This window comes from Protopterus annectens, chromosome 1.part1 (genome assembly GCF_019279795.1).
Source record: "Protopterus annectens isolate FY-2018-M chromosome 1.part1, PAN1.0, whole genome shotgun sequence".
NCBI classification, from domain to species: Eukaryota; Metazoa; Chordata; order Ceratodontiformes; family Protopteridae; genus Protopterus; species Protopterus annectens.
In genome coordinates this window covers 1,804,168,569-1,804,191,266 of record NC_056726.1, presented here as the reverse complement: position 1 = coordinate 1,804,191,266, position 22,698 = coordinate 1,804,168,569, and the positions used below count along the sequence as shown (strand labels likewise).

At 42.5% G+C, this 22,698-nt stretch overlaps 1 protein-coding gene across 2 annotated transcripts in view; it reads right to left on the bottom strand.

Annotated features, from left to right (window-relative positions):
* Window positions 1-6,059: 6,059 nt before the first annotated feature.
* LAPTM5 (lysosomal protein transmembrane 5) overlaps window positions 6,060-22,698 on the bottom strand; it is a 487,606-nt gene continuing 470,967 nt past the window's right edge. For both annotated transcript variants that reach the window (XM_044084718.1, XM_044084726.1), the window contains exon 7: window positions 6,060-7,612. In XM_044084718.1, coding sequence (XP_043940653.1) covers window positions 7,535-7,612 — 78 coding nt within the window. In that variant the 3' untranslated portion in view covers window positions 6,060-7,534. The remainder of the gene's footprint in view (window positions 7,613-22,698) is intronic.

Here is a 22,698-nt window from a genome sequence, read left to right as displayed (position 1 = left end):
ATGATAGAAGTCAACCACCTGGACAAGGTTACTTTTGAGACTGGAAGACCTTGTTTACCCTCAGCATAAGAAAGGAAAAGTTGATCTGATTTTCTGATGTCCTTAGTTCTATGTAAATAAAAGTGTAGTTGCCTGTGAACATCTAACTGATGCAATTTATATTCCGCCCTGTTGGAGTGGTTGGGAAAAAACACAGGGAGGTCTATGGACTGATTCAAGTTATTTTCTGAAGAGACCTTAGGAAGAAAGGAAGGATTCGTCCTGAGAGCAACCCTATCATTGTGGAACACTAGGTACGGAGGACGGGAACAAAGAGCCTGCAGTTCCGAAACTCTTCTGGCTGAAGTAATGGCTACCAAGAAAGAGAGTTTTCCATGATAAAAACTTCAAGGAACAAGAAGCTGCAGGTTCAAAGGGAGGCAATATTAGAGAAGCTAAAATTAAATTTAGATCCCACGGAGGTGGGGGATTTCTCACTGGAGGCCTGAGCAGAGAGGTACCTTTGAGAAAGGCTTTATACAGCTTGTGCGACATGATATTATTTCCAGACAGGCTAATGTGAAAATTTGAAATTGCAGCTAAATGAACTCTAATTCTAGCGGAAGCGGACCCAGAATGGAAGAGTTCCGCAAGAAAATCCAAAATGTAGTGTATAGGGGCTGAAAAGGGGTCTATACTCTTAGTCTCTGCCCAGGAAGAAAAACGTTTCCACTTACTATCGTAAGTTTTTCTAGTGGTAGACTTGTGCGATGATAAAATAATTTCCCGCACAGACGGGGAGATATCTGGAAGTCTGGCTAAGGTTGGAAGTGGAGCAACCAAGCAGTGAGCTGGAGAGATTGCAGGGATTGGTGCAGCCCTCCCGATTGATGGATCAGAAGCTCCAGAACAGGGTCCAGAGTCCAAGGCTGCTCTAGAAGATGATGACGCAGGAACGGGAACCATATTTGTCGAGGCCAGTAAGGAGCAATGAGGATCATTTTGCAGCCCAAAACGGTAGCTTTCTGTATCAGTTTTGGAATAAGGGGAAACGGAGGGAATGCATAAAGAAGTCCTGAGGCCAATCGTGGACTAGAGCGTCTCTGGGAGAATGTCCGGGAAGTGGAAGGAGAGAGAAGAATTTGTTGCATTTGCTGTTGAAGGGGGTGGCAGAAAGGTCGCTGTAAGGCTGGCCCCATTTGCGGAATATCTGGCCCGCAACTACTTGATTCAGAGACCACTCGTGAGGCATGAGAATTGCTCTGCTCAGTCTGTCTGCTATGACATTGGACTTCCCAGGGATGTGCGTTGCGATCTGAAACCATTGGGAAGAGATTGCCCACTGCTAGAGTCTGAGTGCTTCTCGACATAGGGGGTAGGACTTGGTTCCGCCCTGCTTGTTGATGTACCACACTACTGACATATTGTCCGTTTGAATTGCAATGGTCCCGGTAGGAAGAGAGTCCTGTAGAGCTTGCAATGCTAGAAGCACGGCCCTCATCTCCAAGACATTTATATGCAGGTGGTACTCATGAGGTTGCCAGGTGCGCCTTGGACTGTCCTGCCCTGATAATGCCCCCCCCCCCGATCAGGGAAGCATCTGTGGTAACCATAGCAACTGGAGGGGGGAAGTACAAATGGTCTGCCTAGGGGTACTGATGTGGAGACCATCCACCATGCAAGGTGCTTTTTGCATGCTTCTGTGATCATAATCATGTGAGACATGGGAAGCTGCTGGAAGGACCATTGGGTGAAAAGCAGCCACTGGAGGATCCTCATGTGAAAATGAGCTAGAGGAACAAGTATGATGGCTGCTGCCATGAGACCTAGAGTTTGGAGGACGAACCTGGCTTGAATTCTCTTGCATGCTAATAAGACCTGTACATGTTGACGAATCACTAATACCCTGTCTGGTGGAAGGCTCGCTGACATGTCTTTTGTATTTAAATTTGCACCTATAAAGGTGATAGACTAACAGGGCTACAATGCAGACTTTCTGAAATTTATTGAGATACCTAGTCTGGAGCAAGTGTCGATAGTGAAGTCTCTGGCTCGCAGAAGGTGATGCTTGGTGGTAGCAGTAAGGAGCCAGTCGTCTAGATATGGAAACACCTGGAATCCTTGCCATCTCAGGTGAGCGGTAACTACTGCCATGCATTTGGTGAACACCCGGGGGGCTGTGGTGAGACCAAAGGGCAGAGCTCTGAACTGGTAATGGCTGGCTCCCAGCCGGAAGCGGAGGAATCTTCTGGAGCATCTGTCCATTTTGACGTGGTAGTACGCATCCTGAAGATCTATAGAGCACATCCAATTGTCCTGACCCAAAAAGGGCATAATAGACTGTAGCATGACCATCCAAAACTTGGTTCTTTGTACAGACTTGTTCAGTCTGCTGAGATCCAGAATGGGTCTCCAGTCCCCTGTCTTTTTTGGTACCAAAAAGAACCTTGAGTAAATTCCGGATCCTTGCTGGTCTGCTGGGACTTGCTGGTTGGCTCTTTTTCTTAGCAGTTCTGAAATTTCTTGTACTGCTTGGTCCCTTAGATTGGGTGGAACATCTGGAAGGGACTTGTATGACTTTACGGGAGTGCGAATGAAGGGTATTCTGTAGCCTCCGGATATAACTGACCGTACCCATTTGTGTTGTGTTATGTCTTGCCAGGCTCTTGGGTACAGTGATAATCTTCCCCCGACTGCCTCCGGAGGTGAGCAGTCAGGCAACCCTTCAGGGATGGTGGGAGGGCTTCTCAGAGAAGGATTCTCTGCTGCCCTGATTTTGCGGACCCCCTCTGCCACAAGGGCGGTGTCTATAATTGTTCCCTCCTCTGCCCCTGGATGGGAACTCACCATGTGTGTCCGGCGAGGCTCCCTGAGATTTCCAGAACCACATCTTTCCGCTCTTCTGACCTTTGAGATATGGTCTGGAAGGAGTGGAAAAACGGACTCCCATGGCAGAGAGAGTCTTGCCTTCCTGTTCACACCTGGTAAGGGTGTCCTTCATCTGTGATCCAAAAAGAGAGGAACCATCAAAGGGGGTGTTGGTGAAAGAAGTTCCGAAAGGTTCCGCAAAGTTACATAGCCGCATCCAAGCGTGTCTCCTTAGAGCAACACCTGAGCTTGCGGCTCTACTCGCACCATCGGCTGCATAAGAAATAAGCCTCATGGAGGAGTTCACCACTGAATTAAGAGTCGCCAGCTGGGAGGCTGCCTTAGCCCGTGCCCCCTCAGCTGATGGATCTTGGAGGGTATCTCCGAGCTCCTTAAGGAGATCCCTTTGAAGGCGGGTAAAGTGGCACAAGTAATTCAGAGTCCTCATAGAAAAAGTTGCTGAAGAGAACATCCACTTCCCGTATCTGTGCATTGTCCTGGACTCCTTGTTAGGGGGATGGACAGATGAAGAAATTTCAGCCAACTCCTTCTTCGTGGCTGCCGCTACCACCATGGCATCAGCAGGGACACCTTTGGTCAAAAACTGTTTATCCTGTGGTGCAGTTAAGAATTTAGCGGGTCTTCTGGGGGTGGGTTCCACTGTGTCTGGAGTTGACCACGCCTTCCAAGCCACCACGGACATGAGTGGGTCGAAAGGCGGAGACACCCAGAGGGTGGAAGGTCGGGAACCAAACGCGCCCAGGAATACAGACTCATCCTTGGAGGGGCTTAGGGTAGTCCAGTTCCCCCTCTGCCTAAGCATCTCAAGGATGTCTGAAAAGGAGACATCTGCACAGGGGGATCTCGGGGACCCTTCCGAATCCTCCAAGTCGGTATCTGACGTGATAGACTCAGGGGAGTCAACATGCTTCCTCTTGCATTTCCTCTTATGAGGTGGCTCCCTCTCCGCATCGAGGGGGGTGGCTCCGAAGCCAATGTAGGAGCTGAGCTCACCTGCACCGAAGCTCTGAGAGGGAGAACGGGGTTGGACAAGGGTCTGATGCCACTCGCCCCCTCGGAGCCGATGAGGTAGTCTCGTCGCCCAGATCCTTCCAACGATGGTACCAAAGAGGTGATCGGAGCCGACGACGGAACCGAAGCAGAAGGTATCGGTGCTGACGGTTCCACGACTCGAACCCCAACGAACTCCGGCTCCGAGCTCAAGGAAGGAGTCGGAGGAGGAATAACAGCAGATATTGACAGAGCTGACACCTGATGAGGGGGGCTGGACAACATTTTTGCTAGGGCCTGCGATTTTAACAGCCTACTGACCACTCTCTCCACGCCATGATCGGATAGTCTTGAGGACCGAGAAGAGTGGGATCGATGACTGTGCTCCGATTGGAGCAGAGGAGACCTCGGAGCCGAGCGTATCGACTCCAGGGAGGGAGTCCTAGATCTCTTTCGACTCCCAGTCGGCTCCGAAGGGGGAGTCGGAACCGACTGGGAGGCAGGTAAATCAGTTCCGGTCGGAACTGAGGCTGAAGAAACAGCTTCACCCATTGACGGCTCTGAACTGGGAGCCGAAGATTTTGGTCGTTTAGAGGCCTTCACGGGCTGAGTCTTTGCCGGTGAATCCTGCTTGAGTAATCCACGTAGGATTAACTTATTTTTACGCTCCTGCAGGACTCTTGTGCTGAAGGCATGGGAAACTGAACAAGAGTCCTGCAGGTACACGACGCTGAGACAATAGACACAAGAAGTGTGACCATCTGTCAGAGACATCTTCTGACAGCATGAATCGCACTTCTTGAACCCGGACACCTTGGTATCCTTGGACATACTTAAAAAAGGGATACCACACACAATACAGTGCTATAACAATTTAAGTATAGTAACTATAAAAAAGCACACACAAAGTTACCACACCCAAAAACAGTGAAGGATACACACAATAGTCTAACTACAAGAAGACTAAACTAAGTAAATACTAACTATGATATATATATATATATATATATATATATATATATATATATATATATATATATATATATTTTTTTTTTTTTTAAAGAAAAATAGGTTAGCCTCTAACTTAAACGGCTACTTCAGAAGAGCGAGAGGGGGAGGGGAAAACTCTCTAACTAAAACAAGTTTTCTGAAGGGATAGGGGAAGTTTGAAAAAGAAAACTACAAGTATTTATATATATCTAAAGATTAACTAGTCTAAACAATCTACACTAACGAGCTATCAATATTGATCAAAAACGATTAAATAATGAAAATATACGACCTGAGCCAGTAGACAACCTCGCAGCAGAAGCAGCAAACGAGATCTGGGTATCTAGCGCCAGGCATCATGGGATATGGGGTGGCCTCGAGCCAGTATGCAGCTTTTGAAGATGGCCGAGTCGGAGCCGAGGATCGGCTCCGAACCCAACCAGCAAGAATGAAGGCGAGATAGACAACTTAGCATCATGTGTTAGCCATTAAAAAGAAGGCTCAAAGTAATGCATTGGCCAAGCACTCAGTGAAGTGCACAAATTTTAAGAAGTTTACTTTTTTGTAGTAGAAAAAGTTAGTAAGGACAAATTTGTAGGTTATTTTAATGATTTTTTTTTATAAAACAGAGCTGAAATGGCAGATTTTTTTAAGGGCAGATATTAATCCAGACATAAATGACAAGATTTCTGTACAAAGTTATTTGAATTTTGTGAACAACTGAATTTAAATATGTACATTTGTAATATGCTTACTTATAAATATATGTTTAAATTTATAAGTTTGAGTATTATATATTATTTATGTATTCAGTAGATGTTTGTTAGTGTGTACACATATCCTTAGTGCATTTTCAGTATCACTTTAAAAAGACTGAGTATCAATTAAGGGAATGATGTCATAATTAATTGGTTTTATAAAAGGTAATGGCTGTACTTGATTGTTAGTTCTGAGGAAGTTCTGTAATAACCGGGATGAAAGCGCTCAACTTAACTCTGGCTCCAGTTTGGTTAGTTTTATAAATCAGACTACAGCACCATGTGACCTTCCATTTTGAAAAGCCTTACGATTATACATGGAATACCATTAACAAGCCAGTGATTTCTTCTCGAGCTTTGATATAGAAACTAGCATATACTATCTGTGTACATTTTTAATTACCATAGACACTAATCTAACTCCACTCTGAGTTACTAAGAAATAAAAACATCAAATGTTGCTATATTTATTATTTTAAAAGATTTAAGGCACAGAAAAATTTGAACTCTCATGAATACTTCGTAGAAACAAAAGATGCAGAATTAAACTATGCGTGACAATATGCATGAAGCAACAAACAATCTTTCACTACTGAGATTTAATCAGCATACTTTCCTTCATTTAAAAAACTTTTTTTCCAAACACTGAAACATCCAAAACAATGAGCCATCCAGAAGAATATTTTTCAGATGCAACCTGAAAAATGTAATGCAATGAACGGATACATTTCTGTCACCCAATACAATGGAAGCTACAGTTTTTTTTTTTTTACACATGGAAAAAGAAAATGTGGATAGAAAAGTTTACAGCCATTAAAACTTTACAATGCTGCTAAATCTCAATGTAGTACTCTGTTATACAATCAATCTGCAAAAGACAAACAGGAAAAATGCTGCTGCTTTGCAAAAGTAGCTCACAGAAAACATTTTGTTAAAACAGTATGCCCATGAGTTTTTTTCCTCCTAAACATACTCAAATGCTGAATTTTCTGGAAACAGCACAGACAAGGCACAACAGAACAGGCTGAAGTAGTTTTTAAAAACATAGATTACTTCACCCCACTTACTCAATATCATACCTGATTTTGGAAAGCAGTTTTGAAAATATTCACCAACAACTCTGCTGACATATCACATCACTGGAGCCAGTCCAGGAAAAAAAATGTATCTATAAACAGGCAATTGCTCCAAATAGTACCACACAGGCCGCTGGTACAATGAGGAGTGATGGTGATGATGGTGTTTGTGTTCTGAACACTTTTCTGAAAAAGCACATTTAAGTATCTCATTACAGCTCACAGCAGAGTATGCACAAAAGTGAATGTGACATTATTATTAACATAATGCATCATTTACTACTGCTGGTTTGTTAAAACAGATACACTTACAAGTAAGTTTTAACTGGTCTGCAGGCATGGCCCAGGAAAGCAAGAACATGATAAAACAGGGAGATAAGCTACATAAAGATTGTCTAGAGCAAATTCACTCTGTAACCAAATATACCAGCATTTCAGTAAATTAACCAAACAGGGCAGAAAAGCTGTTAAGTTAAAATATTTTTTGCCAAGTGTTACAAATGGTAAATGCAAGTAGATATCAGACAGGACACAAATTCTGAAAAATTATTATTAGCTATTTCTAATTTTAAAAGCTCATCTACAGAAGCAAATACTTTCTTCCTTCCAAAAAACACTCTGCATGTGGCCATGCCAACGTGAAACATACCAAATCTCACACTGCAAACTAAAGAGGACAAAAAGATTCAACAAGATCATTATATTTGCAGTTAAATTTTTATATCTCCCTTAACATATTTTGAATCAGTGCTGCAAATCAAGATCCAGAAGATGGTCTCTCAAAATGTCATTAGCAAAAACGAGTAGAAAAGCCAATAAAGTTAATGCTGCTGCTTCAACAGGGTTGGTAAATTAAGCTTCTGTATAAGCAGGAGGAGGTGCCTGTTTGGTTGGCAACTTAATGGCTTCATCATATGTTGGCAGCATGACCTAAAGAAAAAGAAACAATATATGTAGTAACTAATACTTTCGACACAGCTTCTGTAAAATACTGTGACTGAGAAAGGTACAGTTGTGGGTACCCAATGTTAACAGTAGATCTTTGAGGGGAATGCACATCAAGACATAGCATATTTATCTTGTAAAGCACAATGATTTAACAAGAATAAATGATCAGTCAATTCCCTCTACAAGTCAAAACAGGTCTTGTGTGGATGCTCATTTTGAAATGGGATGGGGTGACCCATCCATAACACTACAAGTGGAAGGCAGTAGCCTCTTCTTCTAAGCAAGATACCTTACAACATTTATTAAATGCATGGCAAACAAATAATGCGGACATTTTCACAAGCAGACACTCACCATGCAGACATAACACATCACAGGAGCCACTCTAGGGAGAAAAAAAAGTTTATAAACAAGTCTGGGTACCCCACAGGCTGCTGGGAGTAATACATCTAATTGCAGAATTCTAATACAACTCCAAAAGAGGTAGAAAGCGAGTCAATGCCCTTAATGCCCTGGTAACTTCTCCCTTGAAGTTCTCCATGACAGTAAGCATCCTCATACAGATGTAACATCTTACTACTGAGAACGTCACAATGGGTAGTAAATGTAAAAATCTTGGCAAACTGCTCCTAAGGTAACGAAGAGTGGCAGGCTGATAAAGGAATCTAACACATTTAAACCAAAGCACACCATCCCTTTTAAATGGGACCATGTTTTAAGTGTTTAGCAGATGCATGCACTCTTTTGTTTTTGACATCCTCTGCTATCCTGTGGGTCTATCCACTTATGAAAAAGTAGCAGAATTAGTAGTAGCTAGTGTGAGCTGTGCCCAGCTGGCACATTCAACTGCCCAAAGTACTTAAGTGAACTGGTGGCCACCCTCTCACAAACAAACACATCTTGTGAGCAACACACACAAACAGGGAATTCCACAACAACTCACTCCAAATTACCACACAAAGGCTGTCAAGAAGTTCTTGCCAAAACCTCCAAGGCCTATTATGAAATGGACACAGTATAAACTAAGCACTATGACACGTACTGATATAACCATAGATAAAAGGTACGATGTGGTAGAATCTCCATAATTCAATGCATCAGTACACTTGGAATATATAAATAAAAATGCACTTGTGACTCCGTCAAGATGCACCGACTCTACTCTCAAGAGGCTGTATAAAATCAGGGTGACCATGAGATGTCCTTCAGAAGCCAAGACCGCAGACATTTCAAGGGTCTTAAACCAAACAAATATGATTATGGCACGGCGGTGGTGGTCCATGTGGGGGTGAACGAACTGGCATGCACACCCACAAAGGATATGCAGAGCTCTCCATGCACGTCAAAAATGCAGGCAAGACCTTGGTACTGAGCGGAATCCTTCCTTCACCGAGAATGATGCTGAAGTACGAAGAAAAAAATGATTGATCTTAACCATTAAAAAGCTGGTGTCATTCTAGGGGGATCCAGTATGTATCAGCATGGGATGAGACGCTTATTTTATTTATTTATTTTACATTTGTTAACTGGGATAGTCCAACTGGATACATGTCCATTTTCAGTGGAGGCCCGGGGAGAAAAGCTCCAAAGAAACACATATGCAGGACATACAAACATATTTTACATGTTTCTAGTATATTCAAACAGACAATATAGATGAGCAGACATTATTCATTCCTTCACAAATACATATATAATGATCAATGCATATACAAACAATAAAATATGTTAAAATATCTATCTAGATTCACATCATGCATCTAAATGTGGTATTGATAAGACTAAAACAGTCCAATCAGGAGATTATGTGTTTAAGGCAAGAGTTATAGCAAGAGTGGAGTAGGACTGAAGTTAGTCTGGTGTGGAGCAGGGACATAACCATTTGTTGCTGAGATGGCTTTTGATAGATTTCTTAAATTTGGATAGAGATATGATTCCAGGGTAATGGATGGAGGCAGGGAGTTCCAAATTTTGGATATGTAAGATGAGTAGAGGGAGTCACCAGCATGGTTGTGTGATCTACTAACTGTTAATAGTAACTTATCTGTGGAGCGGAGTTGCCTAGGACAGGAATACTGCTGAATTAGGTTGCTTAAAGCTGGTGTTTTATTTGGGTGGGAGAGCAGCTTATATGTAATAAGTTGATTGTAGATTAATAAATTTGGCAGTTCAAGCCAGTCTAATTTTTTTAGGTTATGACAGTGATGGGTTCTAAAAGATGAGTTATTAGCAAATTTGGCTATTTGATTATAACAGGTTGCCAGTTTGCTGGTTTCTGTTTTGGATAGATTTGTTAGGACTGGAGATGCATAAAGTAATGTTGAGAGCAGGTGAGTGAGAGCAATTGTGGTCCTAGCAGTATGGGTCAAGTAGGATTTGTGTTTGTAAAGACTACCTAGCTTTCTGTGAGTGTTTATAATAGCTAGATTAATGTGGATATCAAACTTTAGCTTGTTATCAATGGTGACGCCTAGTAGTTTTGTGAGAGATTCAGGTGTGATAAGTGTACCATTTTTAGAGTGAATATTGAAAGTGGCGGAAAGGCTGGTATTTTGTGAGGGGTGAAATAGCAGGATCTTGGTCTTTTTGGGGTTAAGAATGAGGCCATTGTCAGCAAGCCAATTTCAACTGAGTTGAAATTATCCTGGGTTTTATTGTGTAGTTCTTGCAGGGTTGAGGCACTACATATTATAGTGAAATCGTCTGCGTATTGGATAAGGCTGGTGCTATTTGCCGCTGAATGGAGATTGTTTGTGAAAACTGAGAATAGCAAGGGACCCAGTATTGATCCCTGAGGTACCCCAAGAGTGACTGGTAAAGTGCAGACAAGTTATTGTTCCACCGTACTGCTTGTTGCCTGTCCCTAAGATAGTTGTCGAACGAGGAGATTGATTAGTTGTCTAATCCTAGGTTTTTGAGGTGGCAGATAAGTTTGTCATGGCTAACCATATCAAAGGCTTTTGATAGGTCTAAGAAAAGGGCAGAAGTAAGTTTACCATTGTTCCTGTTATGGTTTATGGTATCTGTGAATGCTAACAGTGCTGTGGTGGTACTATGACCTGGATGGAAACTATGCTGAGTTGGAGATATGAGTTCCTGATTTATAAGGTGGGACATAAGTTGATGGTGGATGCATTTTTTCTAATATTTTAGCCAGTGGAGATAGAATAGCGATTGGTCGGTAGTTGGATATGTCATAGGAAGTGCCACCTTTATGAAGAGGTACGATATAGGCAGTTTTCCAAATCAGGGGTACTGTAGCTTCAGTGATTGATCCATTGATTAGTACAGAAACTGGTTCAGCTATTTCTGCTGCTGCCAATTTTAGAAATTAATTGGGGAGGGAATCTATTCCTAGTGTTGTGGGTTTCAGCTGGGATAGTAGCTTTCTTATGTAGGAGGTTGGGGTGGGTTGCAGTTTAAAAGTGGGCATGTAGTTAGTCGAAGTGGGGACACCTGTTGCAGTGACAGTGAGATATTGTTGGGCTAGTGTTTGTACAGTTTCAGAAAAAAATGTATTGAATGATTCGGCTATATTGTCTTTTGTTAAACCTGATGTTGGGGGGGGGGGGGGTAATGGTTTTACCAGGGTGTAGTAACTTGTTTAAACCTGACCAGAATTTCTTAGGGTTATACATATGTTGGGTTTGATGGGTATTGAAGTAGTTCCTCTTGTCTTGGATAACTAGTTTTTTGGTTAGATTCCTAAACTGTTGGTAGGCCTGCTGTGTACTAGGGCTTTTATTGGACCTCCAGGTTGTCCAGGCTCTATTTCTTTCAGCTATTTTTTGTCTAGTTTCCCTAGTTAATCATGGAACTGGTTTTGACTTTACTCTAGTAGTTCTTGCAGGGGAATGTCTATTTAATATATCTAAGAAGATGGAGTTGAAGTGTTGGGATAGCTTCGTTTAAGGGTAGGTAATAAAGGTCAGACCAATTGTATAGCTTTAGTTCTTGTCTGAAGTGAGTGGGGTTAAAGTGTGTTTTGTTTCTAATTGTTTGAAGTATAGGACTTTGGGGGGTGCTGGGCGTTGTATTTAAGTAAGAATGTAATTTGATGGTCACTCAATGAGTCTGGAAGGGTTCTGGCTAAGCAGGAACAGGGTATTTTATTTAGTAAGATCCAGTCTAATAGGCTTTCTTTTTTACTGTGTTTGACTATTCTGGTGGGCTGTTTGATTACTTGAGAGAAGGTATGAAGATTGATGTGGTTAGTGGGTTGTTGAGCAGAGCATGTGAGCCAGTCTATATTAAAGTCACCTAATACAATTGTCTCTTGAGGCATGGACTGAGATAGCCAAAGAAAGAATGTCTCCATGATAGGGATGTTATTGCCTGGTGGGATATATCCTGTTACTAGGTTGATGGCTTTTCTGTTACTTATTTTAAGCTTAGCTAAGAGAATTTCTGCTTTTTCTAAAGGGGGTGTAGTTACCTCGCGTTTAGTTATGGATAAACAATTTTTGTACAGCAGGGCAATGCCTCCACCCTTTTTACCTAGTCTGTCTTGCCTAAGTATTGTATATCCAGGTGGTAGAATCTCGGTATCTTGGGTAGATGGTTTTAGCCATGTTTCTGCTATACTGACTATATCAGGAGAGTATTGGGAGATTAGAGTGTGTAGTTCATGTGTTTTGTTGTTTATGCTTCTAATATTTAGGTTTAGGAGGAGTAGAGTGTTCAATGGCCTGGAGTTAAGTTGTGTTGACTTGGGAAGCAGATGTGAATTGGTCAGAGGACTTGTATTGTTAGGTCCTGGGTTTGGGTGGATATCACCAGCACTCAGGAGTTGGTGATGGACATTATGTATTAATTTTGCTAGTTTTACTAGTATGGTACAGTATTTTTGGGGTGCTGTTGATTTGGGGTAAGAGTAAAGAGTCTAATATGGCTAGAGCTTACAGCAGTAGTATTGTATAAGCTGGGGTTAATTGTTAGGGAGTATGTAGATAGGATAGGAGAGAAATTGGCAGTGGCTTTATGGGGGTGTGGGAAGTTGCCCTGTTCTGGGTAGTTGTAAGATGTAGTGTGATAGGCACATAAGCCATTTGCAGGAGGTATGTCTATTTTTAAAGGAGAGGTGTTAATTGGTTGGATTTGTAGGTGTGGTTTGTTTGAGTTAATGCGGGGAGGGAGGGATATGGATTGGTTGTTGGGTGTTTGGGGGGAGTGGATAGCTATGTATAAATGTAGTTGACGTGGGGGTGGGTGGAAACTGGGGGTATGGTAGCGGATTGAGCCCGAGCATAGTGAGGGAGAACGGAGCGGGGCCAACCTGGCTGATGGATGCAAGAGTCAGAACAGAAAAAATCAGCAACAACACTATGCTGTGTGATGCTGTGTCTGTATTACTGCAACTTCTAGCTAGGTAGAGTTTGTAGTCAGGGCTTGGAAGCCGTGCACTTGCTTGGGATAGTAATGGCTATGATCAAAATAGCAGTCGTAATCTTTGTTATCTAGTTCGTATTCCAGCTAGTTATCTAACTTTTTTGGTTTGGACAGTGGGATCTTACTATTTGCAGTAACAGACTGCCATCTAGTGGCCAGAAAGGGAAACACCACTAATTGGGTGAGTTAGATTCAATTATAGAAGCACGAAAATGGCTCTGAATACTGCCTGCCCATGCGTGTGTGCAGCCAGAAAGTATTACAGAGAGGGTAAAAACAACATTTAAAAACCATAGGCAATCACCTGCACTATGCTGCTTGGGATAAATTATCTTGTAGACTGCAGGGAGGGAGCCGCTGATATGCACTACTTGTAGCTGTCCAAAACACTAGGTTAGTGCGGACAAGGAACGGGCTGCCCTTGTTATGCGAGGGGGGGGTTTAGGCTGTAAAAGATGAAAAGAAATGAGTAATAATCACTACAACAGCTGAAAAGAAATGAGTAAAAAACCATTGGAAGGACACAAGTAGGGTAATTAGAGGACAGGAGAAGAGCCGAGTAAGACAGGATATGTGTGTGGGTGAGAGTAAACTGGGAGATGAGGGAAGTTAGGTGAGCAAACAAAAGGATGGATATACAGAATGGAGGGAATAGAGTCCGAGCAAATAGGCAAGGCTAGTTCTCACACAAACTGCAACTGCAACAACCTTTACTAAAAGGATACAGCGTATATACATCATTTAAACACTGCATGCACACAGTAGCTCCGCAGGAGGTACAAATCTTAACCACTGAACAAACGGCTATGCAATGCATCAAATATCACAGTATAGAAGCAGGTACCATACACCCAATGTTTAGTCAAAGCAATAGGCAGTAAAGTTTCAACAGTTGATACGATTTATTATCAGTATAGTGATTACAGGAACAGCAATATGCTGTAGTAGTTAGTTTATGTAATGACACGAGCAGCTCAATGATGACAGAATCCAGTGTTTTACAATTAAACAGTTCATTAAATGTGGAGCAAAGTATTCCAGTATATATCAGTTTAAAAAGCTAGACCAAAGCTATAAGTTGGACACACTTACTGCGAAGCACACGCTGCATCGGACCAAGGAGATGTCCTTGTTGAGGAAAGAATGTTTAAAAATGGCACCACAGTAGCGGGCTTATATTTATATTTTCCTATTAGGTAAGGAGTGGGGGGGGGGGGAGCAACAAGTGTGCTGAGGGAGGTACAGTAGCCTCTCCTGGATCGGGGCTAGCTTGGCTGATGGAGGCAAGAGTCAGAACAGAAACAATCAGCAACAGCACTATGCTGTGTGATGCTAGGTCTGTATTACTACAACTTCTAGCTTAACAGCTGAAAACACTTTACGAGGGTTGGATTACACCTTTTATTCCAAGGTTACCAATCTATTTCCTCAGTGTTGTGTTACACTGGAGTATGAATAAATATATAATCGATTGGTGTACCTATTTTTAATAAAAACACCCATAGTAGACCTCAAAAAAAAAAAAAAAAATCAACTACATATGGTCAAAAATCAAGGAAGTCAGCACTGCACTAAGTATGTACCAAGAAACCACCTTGGTGCATGCAATTTCAAACTTAAAAACACTAAAATAAAAGTAAAAACATTGTTTTTTTGCAGGGGGCAAGCCCCTCTGCCCCCCCCCACATCCCTTGGTATACTAACTCCAAGACTGGGCACGCCTGTTGATCAACTGCCTAGTCAAGGGCACGCCTGTTGATCAACTGCCTATTCAACCATTTGCTGTCAACTAGATAGCGGTTGACCTTACCCACACTCAATATTTTCAGAATTTCCAGATACAACTATAATATATCTATATATCTATATATCTATATATCTATATATATCTATATCTATATATATCTATATATATATATATATATATATATATATATATATATATATATAGATAGATATATATAGAGATGTATATATATATATATATATATATATATATAGATATATATATATAGATAGAGATATATATAGATAAACACACACACACACATGTCAGGGGAGTGCTGGGTGCCTTCCCCCAGTCCCTAGATTACAAACAATGACCAGCCAAGCTTCACACTGATTGCCACCAATGCTGTCAGCACAGATCAGTCAAAATCGGCTGTCAACATCAGGAAACTGCTCGGGCTCAAAGCCAGTTTAGATATCTCTTAAGGTTAAAGAGTCAAGACATTCACAACTGGCCTAAGCAACTTGATACCAGAAGAGGACACACTGTCTTCAATACCATTAACACAGGAGGTATCAAACAAAATGACAAAGGTCTCAAGACCGAGTGTACCACCAGCGTCAATGTTTCTATCAACATCAACACAGACACCTGCATATTGTCCAACAGTCCCACTGGAATCAGCAGTAGGATGGAATGATGATGAAACATCAGAGATGAAGACAAAGCATCCCTAGCCACAATGGAACCAGAAGGGAAGGAAAAAAAACCTTATTAATCGCTGACTACAGAAATGCTCTTGGTTTTCCCACAGACAAGATTAAAAGTGTCAGAGTGACTATGGCAGGAGTGAAAATACTAGACGGACCTGATGGATGAAGGTATGGAAGGTTCAGATCTGCTAAGTTTCACCTTCGACAAGAAAGAAACACTATCTGGCCTTGACAATCTCAGAGATGGATTCCTCCACTACACTGAGACACCAGGAGAACAAGCAGAACATTACTGACATCCAGTCTTTGCCTTCTAAAAGGAATTTCAGGAGGGACAGTTCTTAGCTCCCTCTTGCTTATTTGTATTATGTTTTTTTCTGCATTTGCTCCTTTCTTTCTCCTTGACTTTGGAAAATTCTGAGGACCCATAGTCCTCAGAGGCGGAAGCCATGGTTGAGGTAAAATCTTCCCAGAGTATTATCCCATTAAAAATTAAAATGCTCTTTCTAGCTACCAAATTATAACTGACAGAACAGAAAAAAATGCCACAATTTTGTTTTAAATGTTTGTGGCCTAGGCAACTTATGAATAACAAATGCCCATCATAGAGCAAAATCTTATGCCCATGAGAATTGTGCCTTTTAAAACTAGTAAATTTTCTCTCATTATTAGCAATAACCAACAGTGAAGCACACAAACAAAAGGCAATGCTGAAGCTGAAAAACTCCAAAGTAAAGCACTCTATAAGAATAAATCTGCAGCAGAGTAACTAGATGCAAAATACTACAGCCAATATAGCTGCACAAGAAATTGGTAAGGAACCTGGAAATCTGCAGTAGACAGTTTTTTAGCCAAAAACTAACTAAAAAAGAGCTAGGTTAAAAGGCACGGCAAAAGGATAGAGATGTAAGGGAGGAAAAAAGTACAGTTGTGTACACTTACCATAAATGTAGATGTTAGAGTGTATTCACTGTTGCATTCATCACACTTTGGTTATCTGCCTGCAGGTAGCCCTCAGTTGGCCAGAATACCAGAGTCTTGGGTTATCTGCGTCGGATGCTGTCGCTTTTTCCATGACATCAGGTCGTCAGGGGTATAAAACAGGCAGCAGATGCCATTACTTCAGTTATTCTTGCCTCAGATGTCAGGAGCCCCCAAAATAAATACCACAGCCATAAAATATGGCCAAAAAGAGTAAAGGTAGAAAGCAAAGAGAAGTCAGGGGGCTGGAGGGAGGGTAACCAAGACTGAAACAGTGAATACACTAGAACATCTACATTTATGGTAAGTGTACACAACTGTACTATGTTCTTCCTGTTTCACTGTTGCAGTCATCACAATTGGGTTGATTCCCAAAGCTGAGGAAGGGTGGACTGGTAAGAAGGGGATGGAAAAAATCATGTCAGATCCTCCCTTTCAAGATTTATGAAGGTAGTCTTAAACTTTACATAATGGTTAAGGAAATGGATCATTAGACTGCTTCTGTGCTAAAAAAGATTATAGGTTCATACTAGGCTATCTGCCCTAGGGCATTTATAAGCCTAGCCAGAGTGTGTTTGGCTTTCGCCACCCATTTTAAATTAATTTTGCTATGCCTTTTTTTGAGGTTAGTATACTGTGCCTCTGTCTAACAGTGACACAGAAGTGATAGCCGGGGTAAACCTACGATCTCCCATCCACTCATCAAGATTCCTCTTGAAGAGAGTCAATGTGGGACTCTGCCTAACCTGGACTGGGATTTTATTCCAGAGTGAAGGGAGCCTCTGGGTTATGAATCTGTCCCTCCAGCATGTCCTATTTATTTCAGTGCTGAGGTTCAAGTCTCTCAAGCGCGTAGCTCAATGGGATTTGGATTTTCTGAGGTGCAGCATGTCCATTAATTCCGGGTTGGACATGGCTTTATACGTCAGGTACAGATCGCCTCTGAGCAGGCGGTATGCCACTGAGTAGAGCTGGAGTTTCTTTAACCGGGCAGCATATGGCATCTGTATGAGCCCTTTGATCCTCTTGGTGAGGTACTTTTGGAGTCTTTCCAGTTGCTGCAGGTGTCTGGTAAGGTACATCCCAAAAGGGGCATTGTACTCAATTATGGGCCTAATGAGGGATGAGTAAAGAGGCACGATGACCTCCCCTGATCTAGATGTGAATCCCTTCATGATTAGGTGGGCTATATAAAATGTTTTTCTAACCACTTTGGCCACGTGGTTGTCAAATGAGAGATTGCTATCAACTTGGGTCCCCAGGTCCCTAATGACTTCTTCTGTACTTAATGGATTACCACCTATGTGGTAATTTGTGGGCACTTTGTTTTTGCCAAAGGGGATGACTATGCACTTTTTGGCGTTTAGCTTGAGGCCATGGCTCTGGCACCAGTTGTCTGTTTCTATGAGGCCCTTTTGGAGGATGCTTGTGTCGGCTGGAGAGTTGATTATGGCGCCCAGTTTGCAGTCATCTGCGAACTTGGTCAGCCACAGTCCTTCCATGTTGGCCTGTACCGCTGAGAAATATATACCGAACAAGAGAGGTCCCAGGACTGAGCCTTGTGGGACGCCACTTGTAACTGGTTTGGAGTCTGACATGGCTCCAGCAATTCTAACCATGTGGGTTCTGTCCTTGAGCCAGTTTGCAACCCATCTAGTGACATAGGGGTTTATATTTAAGCTGGTGAGCTTATCTATAATGCCCGAGTGGGGTATTGTATCGAAGGCTTTTGCGAGGTCCAGGTAGGCTGTGTGGACCACCTTCCCCTCGTCAATGGCCTTGGTGACTGTTTCAAAGAAATCGACCAGGTTTAAGAGGCAGGATCTGCCCTTAACAAAGCCAAACTGGGTAGGATCCAGTGTCTGTCGGTCCCCAATATCTTTATTTATGAGGTCCATGATGATCCTTTCCATAGCTTTGCAGACCAAGCTAGTCAGGCTTATGGGGTGATAGTTCCCAGGATCCGTTGAGGCACCACCTTTGTAGAGAGGGACCACTGTTGCTGTACGCCACTCTCTGGGTACATATCCTGTAGTAAGGCTAAGATTGAACAGTAGTTTTATGTTTGGGTTTAGCTCTTCTTGGAGTTCATGTAGGACGCAGCCCGGGACACCATCTGGTCCCATTGATGCTGTGTTTTTTGCTTTGGAGAGGGCGGCTCTTACCTGAGCATCTGAGATGTCAGGGGGGCAGTACTCTGTTGGGATTGATATTTGCCCTTTTGGTGGGGAGGGGGGGGAGAAGTTTGCACTGAACCTGTCAGCTAGGATGTTGGCAATGTCTGTGGGCTCAGTGTATTTTTTGTCATTTTGGACTAATTCTGAGCATATCTGGGAATTCCCACCCAGGTTCCTAACATAACTAAAGAAAGCCTTGTGATTATCCTTAGTGTCCTGTGCAATTTTTCTCTCAAAGCTGGCCTTAGACGATTTTATGAATGCCCGTAGTTTTTTGCTAATATTGATCAGAGATGCCTTCCCTTTTTGGGATTTTGCTCTATCATGTAGTAGCTTCCTCCTTCTATTGTATAGTTTGTTTATGGCTGGGGTCCACCAGACAGGACGTCTGCCTTTGGAGGATTGGGTCTTGGTTTTATTTGGGAGTGCATGAGCCATGCATTCCTGAAGGTGTTCATAGAATGCGTTTATAAAGGATTCTGCGGTCTGGGCCGTATTTTCCACAGGCCCGGGGGCTTTGAAGGATTTCGCCTCGGTTTTGAGGCGTGTGAAATTTGCTTTAGAGAAGTTTTTCACTGTGGTTTTCTGGGCAGGGGGTGGGGTCGGGATGTGAATATCCAGTGAGATTAGTTTATGGTCTGATCTTACCAGTGAGGGATACACTTCTGGTCTGGAGCATAGTGTCCCCATGTTGGTGATGATCAGGTCCAGTATGTTTTCCCCTCTTGTGGGAGTGGTAACAAGTTGTTCCATAGCATTTGAGTTTATAAATTCTAGGAACCTTTGGGCTAGGGTGTTGGAGCTAGAGTAATGTTCCCAGTCTATGTTTGGGTAATTGAAGTCGCCCAATATAATGGTGTTTGGAGAGACCTTCATATTTTCCAGTATTCCCAGGAAGGCCGAGTGGGGTTCCTGTGTTTGGGAGGGTGGTCTGTAGCAGGCTATAAACTGGAAGGCAGTTTTACCCACATTTAGTTGCACATGGATAGTCTCTGATGCTTCGTGCTGTGCCACCAACCTGGAGGTGTGGGTATCTTTGACAAATATTGATACTCCCCCTCCTTTTGTGGTTCGGTCCAAGTTTTGGGGCCGAAAAGCATGGTATGAGGTATAACCTGGTAGTGCTGGGGTGCTCTCGGGAGCCTTGAACCAGGTTTTTGTTACTGCACAGATATTGATGTTCTCCATGCTAAGGAGAGTTTCGAGTGCGTGCATCTTGAGGTTTAGACTTCTGGCGTTGAGTAGCATTACTCTTAGTTTCTTATCCCTTGTGATACCTATGCAGGTGGGTTTGTCTTTTGAGCCTTGCGTAAAAAAGGCACTGTGGGGGTAGCAAGAGCCTTTGCCAATATCCGAAAGCCCAGGGGTGACAGGTGTAAGCCGTCCCTAGCGAAGCATCGTGGCTTGTCGAGCATGTCATCCCAGGCTGACAGGCATTGGATCCCCTTTGAATGACACCAACACTTAAGCCAATTGTTGAAATTGATCATCTTGTCTTCGTATTGTGGAATCATTCTTGGTGAGGGTAAGATGCTACTCAAGGTCAGGGTCATACCGGCCTGGGCTACATGCTCAGAGAGCTCCTCTATGTCTCTTTTCATGTAGTCCAGGGAGGTACGTCTCAGGTCATTCACACCAGCATGGACAATGACTGAGTCATATTTGTACTTGCCTTGGAGTGACCTGCGTGCTTGTGTTATGTGGCGGATCCTAGTGCCCAACAGGCAGCTCACCGTGATCTTCTCCTTGTTCAGCCTGGTGAGTGGGACGTCAGTGTGCCTGACGATAGAGTCACCTATTACAAGTGTATCAGGTGTGTTGTTTAGCCTTAAGGGCTGTGACTGTTCGGCACACTGGCTTTGTGAGCTATGTGTTGCACGTGTTTTGTTTTGGGGTAGCGGTTGCTTGGGTGTCTGCTTTGGAGGTCTCTGCTGCTTAGGCAGATTTTTATTTAGAGCCTCTGAGTATGTTTTTGTGTGTTTATGTGTTTCGTTTGTTGTAGTGGTAGGTCTATGTGAGACTGGAATTGTAGTGAGTGTGGTTTCCTTCTCCTCCTGACTGGTTACGCCAGTACTGAGTTGAGAGAGCTTAGCCTCCAGTTTGGCTATATGGTTGCATCTCTCACGTGTTGGAATTTGTTGGGAGGAGGAGAGGGTTGTCTGTGTACATGAGGCAGTTGTAACATTGCCTCAAGATTCCCAGATTCACCAGCTGGACCAGAGAGGAGATTGACAACTGACCTTTGGACATGCTAGAATAGTATTGGGAATTTCTTTATAATTGAAAAAAGGGCCAATGGGGAACAAGGTACTCAAGGGGAGTTTGTGAGGGTGTAGTGCTTTTAATTTTTAGAGCTGACTTATATAATTGCTTTAGTGAGCAAGTGCCAGGTAACTTAAATGCAATGTGTTACAGGTAACTTAAATGCAAAAGCGACAAACAGTAACTTTCTTTCAAGTGAAACAAGGAAATAAGTACAGTAAGCAATGCAGATATCACTAGGGATCCACAGAAGTGCTAAAAGGCCGTGTTTTAGGTGGAATTAGCGTTTCAGGGAAATAAACAAACAACAAGCATACAAACAAAGCTAGATTCAGCAGGCCTGGATCTAGTCTATGCTACAGCAAACAAGGTGTACCAATTTCAGTAAGAAACAGTTAGAATATGCAGGCACTATAAGCCTTTAACCAGAAATTCCCTGCTCAGAAGGGCAGAGTCCAGCCTCTTCTCCCACAAGAGTGCAGACCGCAATCCTTCTTAACGTAAAATAACTGGCCTGAAGCCCAAGTGCTTAAACCAGAACTAATACACTTTTAGAATAACAGACACTGAGCTCTCAATCAGCAGTTCCCAACTTAGAAGGATGTAAGCTACCTGTCCTGCCACCACAGTGCAGGCCACAAGCTTTCCTAATGTAAAACAACTGGTCTGAAGCCCAAGTGCTTAATCCAAAAGACTTAGAAATGATAGCTACACTTTAATCAAGTTACTACCAGCAGTAATAAATACAACTGAATACTTTAAAGAATGCCTGGATTAGTGTTTAAGTTATACAAACAAAGCTAGATTCAGCGGGCCTGGATCTAGTCTATGCTACAGCAAACAAGGTGTACCAATTTCAGTAAGAAGCAGTTCAAATATGCAGTCACTATAAGCCTTTAACCAGAAATTCCCAGCTCAGAAGGACAGAGTCCAGCCTCTCCTCCCACAAGAGTGCAGAACACGAACCCTCTTAATGTAAAATAACTGGCCTCAAGCCCAAGTGCTTAAATCAGAATTAATACACTTTTAGAATAACAGACACTGAGCCCTCAATCAGCAGTTCCCAACTTAGAATGATGTAAGCTACCTGTTCTGCCACTCCAGTGCAGACCACAAACCTTCTTAATGTAAAACTGGTCTGAAGCCCAGGTGCTTAAACTAAAAGGCTTAGAATGAGTTACACCAAGCAGTAATAAATACAACTGAGTACTTTTAAGATGACGCAAAAGCAAAATAAAGTAGGAAAAAACACAAATACAGTAAAAGCAGATACATTTTTTTTTTTTTGTGGAAAGAGAGAAAGGAAAGAGAGAAAGTAGTAGCAGAAACTAAGCTGATTGGCCTTCTCAAATGCTCTCCCTGTACTGGGTAGAATGAGGTAATGACACTAGACTGGGAGGAGGGTCCCAGATCAAATTTACACTAGGGGCGGGCAACTGCAAAGCCACCAACTACAAAAACACTATACCAACAGGGAGGGAGGGTAGGAAACAAACTGCAGAAATGTTACTCACAGCTGAAAAGCAGCAGTGAGCCTTTAAATGAAAGTTTTAAACAGCTAAAGGAGCCACTAGAAAAAAGAGTTTAACTGCAACAAGTTATCATAAACAAACAACCCAACAGATGCTTAATAAGAGTGGACAATTTCCAGTTAATACCTCACACACAGTGAAACTAGCTAGAAAAAATACACGGTACACAAAGTGCTATAAACAAAGAAATAAAGAACAAAATAAACAAAAAACAGGATACTATAGGATATACTATAGGATATTATATTTTTGACTTGGATAGATTTGACTTCCTGCAGATCGTTTA